Raw genomic sequence first — 8,919 nt, forward strand, 5'->3', positions numbered from 1 at the left:
TTCCTGCTTCTCTTCCTGATTGAACCAGTGAGGCAAAGGAGTTTCCTGTTCTCTGAACAGCAGTACATGCTCTCTTAAGGCTCTGAGTTTAATGAAAGTCTGTGTCTAGTTAATATTGTCGAAGTTATTAACCAGAGGAAAGCACAATCCCAGAACTGTAGGGATCATTACTTCCACAGAGCCATGCTTCAGTGTTTTGGGTTGGTTTCTTGTTGGTGGAAGCTGCTGGATAGGTACCACAATATATTGCTACTGCAATTGCTAGAGAACGTAATGAAGAAGAATAAAGCCAATAGGATTGCTTATAGAAACGTAGAGCACCATTACAAGTAACAACAGTTCCACTTGTTAATTTTCTGTGCTTTTGCTGCTCTCAAAAGGTCTGCAGTACTGCCCCTGCCATCTACATGAACAGGAACCTATGAAGGGCAGAGATGTCCTCTTGAGTGCATGCAAGGGTGGGACAAGGAACCAGAGTGCCCCAGGTACTAAGTCCTGTGCTCTAGCCACAGCTCCTGGATATCACATTTCAGATACCAAGAAAAATACTTCTTCAACAGAAGAGACGGGATGACTACACTCAGCCAGGAGAGAACCTAGTTCATCTCCAAAAGGCTCAGCCTGTGCATCAAGAGAGAAACAGCTTAGTATGAAAGTTTCCTTCATCAGTCAGGACAAGAAAGCACACTGCAGCCCTAATTTAATCCCTCCACTAAAAAGGCAGCATGATTTCACTATTTCTTCCCCCTGGAGAATAATAAATTCTTCATCCATGCTGTTCAATTCATGACACACTCCAGGAAATCAAGTGTTCAAAGAAAAGACACTTGAGCTACAAAAGCGCTCTGTGGAAAGGTAGATATTCTGTGTACTTTACTGAAAGATCCAGCAGAGCTGAATCCAATCCTGTGTCAAGAGGAGGTCATGGCTTAGAACAGGACATGGAGTGAGCTACCAGGAGCAACTACGGGAAGCCTGAAGTGCTTATCAGTTTCTTATCAGTGTCATTTAATGACAAGTTGTTTAATGCCTCCAGTTTCCTCAGCAGAATTAAAGAAAAAACCCCACAACCCTAAGTGAAAGAAATTGTAACAAGAGTTAAGAGAAATCAGTATAGATGGGGTGATACTTCACTTATGAATAAACAACATTCCTTTCTTAAAAAAAACAACAATAAAACAAAAGAGAAAACCAAACCCTTAACAACAGCATAAACAACACCTTCCAAAGAATTAAGAGAAAAGCTAAAGCTAATTTCTACCCTTCTGTGGGGGCACTGCAGACACAAGATCTGAGCAGAAGCTCCACAATAGTCATTATGAAAGCAACAGATTCAAGAGCTGCTTAAGCAAGTTAATGGAAGATTGACCTGTCAATATTTGTTCAATAGAAAGCTACTGCTTATGACTCAAAAAGCTTCTATGCAATGTACCACAGGAGCCCAAGAAACCATCTCTGCCTGCCTGCTTGCCCCGTTCTAATGATCATCCCCCAACAGCTATTTCCATTTCCCAAAAAGACCCTGTCTTTATGGCTCTTTGGCTCCCCTGGATCAAACCCTCTCCTATAAGCCTACGTAACAGCAAACAAATTGAAATTCAGATTTCAAGAAGCCTGGGGCTGGGATCACCCATGCCAAAATCTTGGAAGATATTAGTCAAAGAGTTCTCCATCTCTCAAGCTAGTTAAGTAGTTAAGATGGTAGAGATGGTTGCAAGGCAGAACTTTGCACTCTTCCTATTCTCCCCCAAGTCCTAGAATAACAGTGTGATTTGGGTGCCAATTTCCAGTCTACTGACCCTCTCCCCATTTACCTCCTGTACTATGGAGAATGAAAGCCATGCTACTTTTAGGAGTGTGCTGGCTTAAGATGAGGGGAAGACAGAATGTGATGACAAGATGAGATCTGAACTGAGAGGGCAGGGATTTGCCCGATGCACTAAGACTAGTCAAGAGTTCTCAGTTCCACACCTTGTCACCAGGAGACACAGATAAAGAAACCTCCAACATGAGCTGTAGCAACAGGCACACTTACTGCGATGCACTGCCTCATAATGCAGGACTGTTTCATCCTGCCAGGCCCCCCAAACTTCTTCATGTCCTTGCAGAAGTGGCACTCGCCGCACTCTGTCCGCAGACACGCTTCGCACTTGCGGCATCGCGTCCTCCTCCTCCGCGCTCCTGCCGTGGTCCGGTTCGCCGCGAGCTTCACGGCAGAGGCAGTGCCCAGCTTCCCTTTGGGCCGACCCACTGCCCTGTTCTGAAAGAGCCAGACACACAAGGTTAACTGCATGTCCCACTTACCATCTGCAGAACTTCCTCGACGTGGCACTGATGGGGGTATCAGAGCGACACTCGGCAGATCCCTGCAGTAGCTCTGGGAGCCCTGCTGCCTTTAGAGGAAGAGACACATTGTAAAATTACAAAGAAACCATAACGGAGGATCCCAAAGCTATAGCAAGCCTACTTCAACAGGAGGGCATGCAGAATCAATATATGCACAGCTCAATGCAGGACCAAGTCCCAGGTGATGTGCTTGGCTTAGTTCAAGCTACGTTCTGCACCACCGCTGAGCTCTGGGCCAGGGAGAACTCCAAGAATCGTGCTCAGGTTAAGTCAGGTCTATTTTCCTCTGCTGGATGAATCCAAGGAGGCAGCAAAAGCAATTTTGAGGTTAGGCACAGCAGAGAAACATTCAGCAGCAATAGCTCAAGCCACAGTAACCAGGAGGGTATGAGCTACTGCCAAGTGATAAAGTAGGAAATAAACCACAAATACTACAAAACCCTTCCAAAGCAGGGTTCATATCCAATACTAGAAAGTGCTCAAAAATAGACCACTAACTGATGCTGTGCAGAGGCTAGAAAGGGCATCCCAGGTCTAGATTTCAATGACCTTTAAGACAGAAGCCAAAGGAACATTAGAAGATTTTAAATTATTAAGTTAACTGCAACATATTCACTCCGGATATCTATCTAAATTTCATTTTCCCATCAGAAACTCCCTGTCAAACATAGGAACTTACAGTTCAAGCCAAACATCACTAAATACCATGTAATTGTATTGGACTAATTATGCAAGAACTGGCTTGGCTCTTTCTTACCACTGACAGCTTTCTCCATAAAGATGATAACAGTAAGACTACAAAGCTCATCTGGTTTAGCATTTATACAATTTTTACACTTTCTGCACATCTCAGCATATGACCAACAGGCCAGCCAGTTTCACTTTCTGTTCCAGCTGAATTCTGGGCAATCACCAAGGCAAAGGCAGGTTGGCTACAGGAAGCCATGTAGAATTTCCACTGCAGTTTTTAAAAGAAAGGATATGGAAACATTCTACAAAAGCTTCTTTAAGTGTCCTACAATATAACCCTGAAGAAAAGCCACATTGCCAAGTATTTAATCTTCCTCCCAGTTGGCTTAGCAAATCTACAGTGGCTTTCTTCAGAAGCAGAAAGGTGCTGGTATTTTAAGTCTCCATCCCAGGAACCTCAGTGCTGGGAGAGCATGACAGCCAGGAGCCAGGCTTCTTAGCTTTCTCTCCCACAGACCTACTATCATAACTGAGGTGGGAGAAAACATCGCTTAGTCGATGAGGTGACACGAATTTCAGCCAGTTTGTGTTCTGCTGGCAGGATGGATCGTTCTGTGCTGTGTGAACACAGACAAGTGAAGCTTCCTTCCCATCGGCAACTGCACCAGACGCTGGGGTTTCAGATCAATTTCAGACACTCTAAAGAATAAATATTTACCTTTTAGACCAACTTCTCAGCCTCTCAAGGATAAAGTCAGATCTGCCAAGACTGGCTTAGAGGCAACCTAGATAAGAGATAATTTCCTTCCTCAGCATGAATCACTCCTCCGTTCTCTCTACTAGTCTCTCCTTCCACTAGCAAGGGAAGCAAGAGATAGGAACCCAAGGCCAGACATCAGTGGGAATGAGTTAAACCAAAATACATGATTCTGCGTGAGCATCTGACTCCTTCCCACTCAGCCTAAGCACGATTAAGGTTTTTTTTAATAACACAAACACCAGTTACAACACCCTGAGAATGATCTTTTTTAAGGATCTCTTTCAAGGAAAAATCAAACTCGGTACTTTTCCAGCTGAAAGACAACTCCTGATTATGCCAGAGTAATACGAGCCAAGTCCTAATTCTGAGGACAGTGTCTTCAGTGCCAGGACACTGCAAAGATGCAAGCAGTAAAAAGGCATCATTCAACAACAGAATTTGAGAATCCTTACCAAAAAAAAAAAAAGGCAGGAAGATGAAGGTACAAAAGCAAGCCAGAGCACACCACACAACTCAGATTTCCTTACATATCACCACACAGCAGAGGTACAGATATCTGGTCTGGCTATATGTAGCATTTCTAACCTACCAAGATCTCTTCACTGCTTGTTAGGAAATCCAAGAAGCTGTAACTAGCTGGTTTGTGCTAATTCACCAACCGGCCAATCCTCAATCCAAGCCGTGTTTTCACTCCAGGATGTTGCAGCCAGCAAGACTGGAGAGGCCTTGCAGGAATTCCCACTAGTATCTAGTTTCAAGGGGCTCCAAAGTGGCCGCTAAAGTCTCCATGGAAGAAAACCTGGCCTGTGGGTTGTTATCCCAGAAAGGGGCTGGGATTCAAAGGGGTAGAAGGAGCCTCCAAGATGACTTGGGGTTTATTTAGCGCATGGCGGACAGCCAGATAAATTCCAGGTTGATGTTAGTGAAGAGATGCTGCAGGATTTCCAGTTCAGACTGCAGTTTTACAACGTACCAACCCTGGTATCAAAACTAGGTAGACATTTCCAACCCGGCTCCTGTTCCCATCTCTGTACTGTAATTTGCCCCTCTCCTTGCACAGCTCTGCAGCACAGACACAGCACTGGGAGTAAACCTGGGCCATCAAATGCCATCACTATGAACACAAATTATGGATTTGGGATCACCCTCCCACACCAGAGTGGTTAAATACATCCACTCCTCAGACAAGGAAGGAGACAAATTTGCAAACTGATTTTCAGGTGCTCCTTCAAACCCCACCGAATTCAATAGCACTCCAGGTGGAGGACAATTAGGGGACTGGGTGGTGGGTCATCAGCAATTCCAACCTCTCCAACAGAGCTGTGTCGACCTGAGAACAAGCCCAGGTATGACACTTCCAACTCTAAACAAACCCTTAGGAAATGCTACCTGGAAGAGTCACTACTGAGAGCATTAGTTTAGCTTGGCAATGGACAAGCACTGGGCTGCTGGGAAGTTTTCCCTGCCTGCTTACAGGTACCTTACACACTTTTGCCATAGATCTTTTCCCTGCTCAGCAGTCACTGAAAGCCACCCACCACCACCAGGGTCAGAAGTAGCAGAGGCACTAAGGTCCTCTGCCCAGCACAGTTCTTAACTGCAACAGAATCACAACTTTGATATGTACAGCAACTGATTTCTAACCTTCACATTTGTAAAGAATAATTCAAAAGATCTCAGGTAAACAAGAATACTGAGAGTAATAAGCTTTGGAGACAACACTACAAGAGGTATCAGCTGTTAAATGCATCATTAAGTAGGTGCTGATGTTCCCCAGCTGCTATCCCAACAGAAACAGGGCTCTGTTGAGTTGTCACTAGGCAACTTCACAGATCAAACTCCTCTGCTCTGGAAAGGAAAACTAGCTGATACTGAGACCAAGACCAGGAGAAAGGAGGTCCTTGTCCCAAAAGAAAGGCTGACAAAACCTGCAGCCTGCAAACTAGCTCTTCTGCAAGTGGTCTTTAGCTGGGCATGGGTCTTATTCCACCACTCAGCTTCAGGGACCTGCTGAAACTGCTGCCAGTAGTGTTGTATCATAACTTCAGACTCAGCATCTCCCAGGGACAAATCCAGGGACATGAGCAGTGCTCTTCTGGAGGGCCCATCATGTGGCCAGCCCAGTGAGACCCTGAAGTACTTCACTTCCTAACCAAGTACAATCTGAACAGTTTCTGTACCCACTGCATAGAACTCAAGACTTCTTACATCTATAGGGTTCACTGCTTTGAGGTAGACTGAGAACCAAAGTAACTTTAACTTTCTCTGAAAGAGACCCTGTCATTAACTCTACATGAACCCTAAAATAGGGGGATTGCCACTAAACTGTCTGGCAAGGCTGACAGCCTGTTGCACACACACCATCTTGCACTAAATAATCACAACCAAGTTAACAATTCAGCAGTAAACTCTTTTATGTCTTCAACTGTTAACAGAAACCTTTGTCAAAGGAAGAACTTAAGGGGGAAAAAGAAAGAAAGGACAGGTGTGATGTGACTGCAGGAATTCAGTGGGGACAAGGGGGAAGCTAGTTTAAGACAACAAAAATCACAGATGCCAATAACATCCTTAAAAGCTGTGTTAACTGAAGAGTGGAAGCCAACACTATGGGTCATACGTAGACCCAAAAATCTGCACGTGCAAACACCAGGAGAGTTGTTTTCCTCTAGCAGGGACAGTTTGCAAGAGTCACATCACCCATCACTGACACTCACGCCAAGGTGGAGGTGTCTTGTGAGGCAAGTCCAAGGTCTCCCATTAAGCAAGGAGCATCAGAAGGAAAGAGCAAGATGGTGGAAGACTTTCAAGCCCAGCCACCCCCTAGCAGGATCAATCCTCTCTAGATGTTCATAGCCATTATCTCCTCCAATTCATACCTAAAAAATTCCTCATCCTCCTGCAAAAAGCCATGTCGTTCCTAGTCACCATTGCCAGGTGACCACACAAGAGCTCCACTAGTGAATAAACAGTTCAGTTTCCCACAAGTAAACAGAAAAGTTTATACCTGGCAGGTTGATCTGGGCATTAAGAGACACTCCAGCAGTTTTTCTGCCAACATAACTATGTTGTTTAGGGTGTGATAAAATGGCATGTCAGTGCCAATGCAAGTGCCCCCATTTATTTTCCTCTGGTGGTGAGGAGGCAGAAGTTAGGCCTGGAGGGTGGAATAAGATACACTGGCAAAAAATATGCTTCTGAAGATAAGCTTCATCCAAAGTATGAGCTCCTAAAAAGAAAGCCACCAGTAAGTTATACAGACTTGAGGCACCTTGTGCAAATGTAGCTCTCCTTCTTATCACTACCTCAGGACAAATCTCTCTATCCCGACCCAGAAGCATTTTTCTCAGCTTGTTTACACATGCTGAAGTTTGGCTTCACAGTCAGAAATTGACTATTTCCCACCTCAAGTGACCCAGCAAGGCGGGTGGGCTGCAGCAGGGTGCTGCCCTCCCCACAGCCAGCACCAGGCAGGACGTGTCCCACAGGGAGACAGGAATGAAAGAAGAAAAGTTTGAGTGACAAAACCCTCAGCTTCTACCCAAAGCACTGAAGTTGTGCTGTTCAGCTACACCTGTAGAGCTGAGGCTCTTCACCTGTTACATACCAGGGCCTATTTGCAGTAGAAAAGCTCTGTGATACTGATTTGACACATCCCATGTAGAAAAATATAGAAACTACACATATTAAAGTGGACTTGTGTGAAAATAAAAGCTGGAACCACATGAAGGTTTTTATCCCTGGACCAGTTTTGAACAAAAAAACCCAACACTCCACAGGTCACAGCATTATCATTTAGTATGAAACTTTCTTTTAAGAAATCACACAAGATAACCCTCCACTTTCTTGAATTAATTTCTGCTCTAAACTATTAAGATATAAACCCATTATCAAGCCTCGGGCTTTTGAAGAGCTGAAGAATCCCAGAACACAGCCAACTTTCCAAATCAATCCAGCAAGAACCAGCACCTCCAATAGCTCTTTCACAGCTGGTACAATGCAGCTGAGACCAATCTGCTCTCCTAACCACGAGCTCTTTTTTAAAAGTCTACAGCAACCCACCAAAACAGAGGGGGGGAAATGGAAAAGGCCTGGTGTGGGACAACCTTTAAGGAAAGGAAAAGGGCTGGGACATTTTAACTACCAGGTTAACTACCCAGGAGCTGAGCAGTGAATCAAGCAGTAGCACAGGCCTGCACGTTTGCACAATCGCCAGAATTAAATAAAGTTAACACATCTAAGGCCCAACGTAGGTTCCTGAACTGGCACTACACCAGGTCACAGCAGCCCATCAACATCTCTCTCAAGGTTTCCACACCAGATCCACCATCCCTGGGGAGCACCCAGGGCACACTGCCCTCAACTCCTTTTCGGCCCTGCTTTCTTGGTGCAACTATGAAGCAGAACACAGTAAAGTTATTAGAAATGAGCTGGGTTTTGGAGAAGAGACTCAACACCTGGCCTACCTATGAACTCTAAAAGCAAATGATTTTAAAGACCCAACCACCTTGAGTGATGAACAAAACTATCAGGTTTATGTTTAAATCGCATACACACGTTTAATTCTATTTCTGGTGCATTTTTAATTGCTCAGGCAGTTCTTAGAGACTAAAAACCAACCCAGAACACATGTTCTGGATTATTTTTCACAGATTACTTTATAAATTTAAGAAGTTTATTCTCCTCCCCCCCCACAAGAAAAAAAACAACAACAAACAAAAAAACAAAACCCCACAGCAAAAAAAAAACAACAACAAACCCACTCAGAGAATAATCCCTGGAAGTATTAATAAAAGTTCTCTTTTCATTTCAGCACACATCCTTCTCTTTATTCGACATCCCTCGTCCCTGGGAACGGAAAGGAGGTTTTGGCTATAAATCAAACTAAGACAAGGTAGCCAGGCTCAGCATCAGACTCTCTTCTCAAGTCCTGCAGCCCCTCGCAGCTATTTGAGGAATCTTATTAGAAAAAACCCAATAATTCTGGAAGCCCCCCCCCAGCAGAGGGGCAGAATCCCACACTCCGGGCGCACTCGCCTCCCCGGGGCGCGGGGCCCTGGGAGGTACCGAACTCCCGCTGCCCCCCGCGGGCGAGGCCGAGCGCCCCGGGCAGCCCCCGGCGGAGG

General features: G+C 45.0%; 1 protein-coding gene across 1 annotated transcript in view; it reads right to left on the reverse strand.

Annotated features, from left to right (window-relative positions):
* Window positions 1-8,919, reverse strand: part of KDM2B (lysine (K)-specific demethylase 2B) — a 112,113-nt gene that overhangs the window by 15,774 nt on the left and 87,420 nt on the right. The window contains exon 13 of the mRNA XM_009998406.1: window positions 2,036-2,260. Coding sequence (XP_009996708.1) covers window positions 2,036-2,260 — 225 coding nt within the window. The remainder of the gene's footprint in view (window positions 1-2,035; window positions 2,261-8,919) is intronic.

Source organism: Chaetura pelagica, unplaced genomic scaffold, assembly GCF_000747805.2.
Source record: "Chaetura pelagica isolate M959 unplaced genomic scaffold, ChaPel_1.0 scaffold585, whole genome shotgun sequence".
Classification (NCBI taxonomy): domain Eukaryota; kingdom Metazoa; phylum Chordata; class Aves; order Apodiformes; family Apodidae; genus Chaetura; species Chaetura pelagica.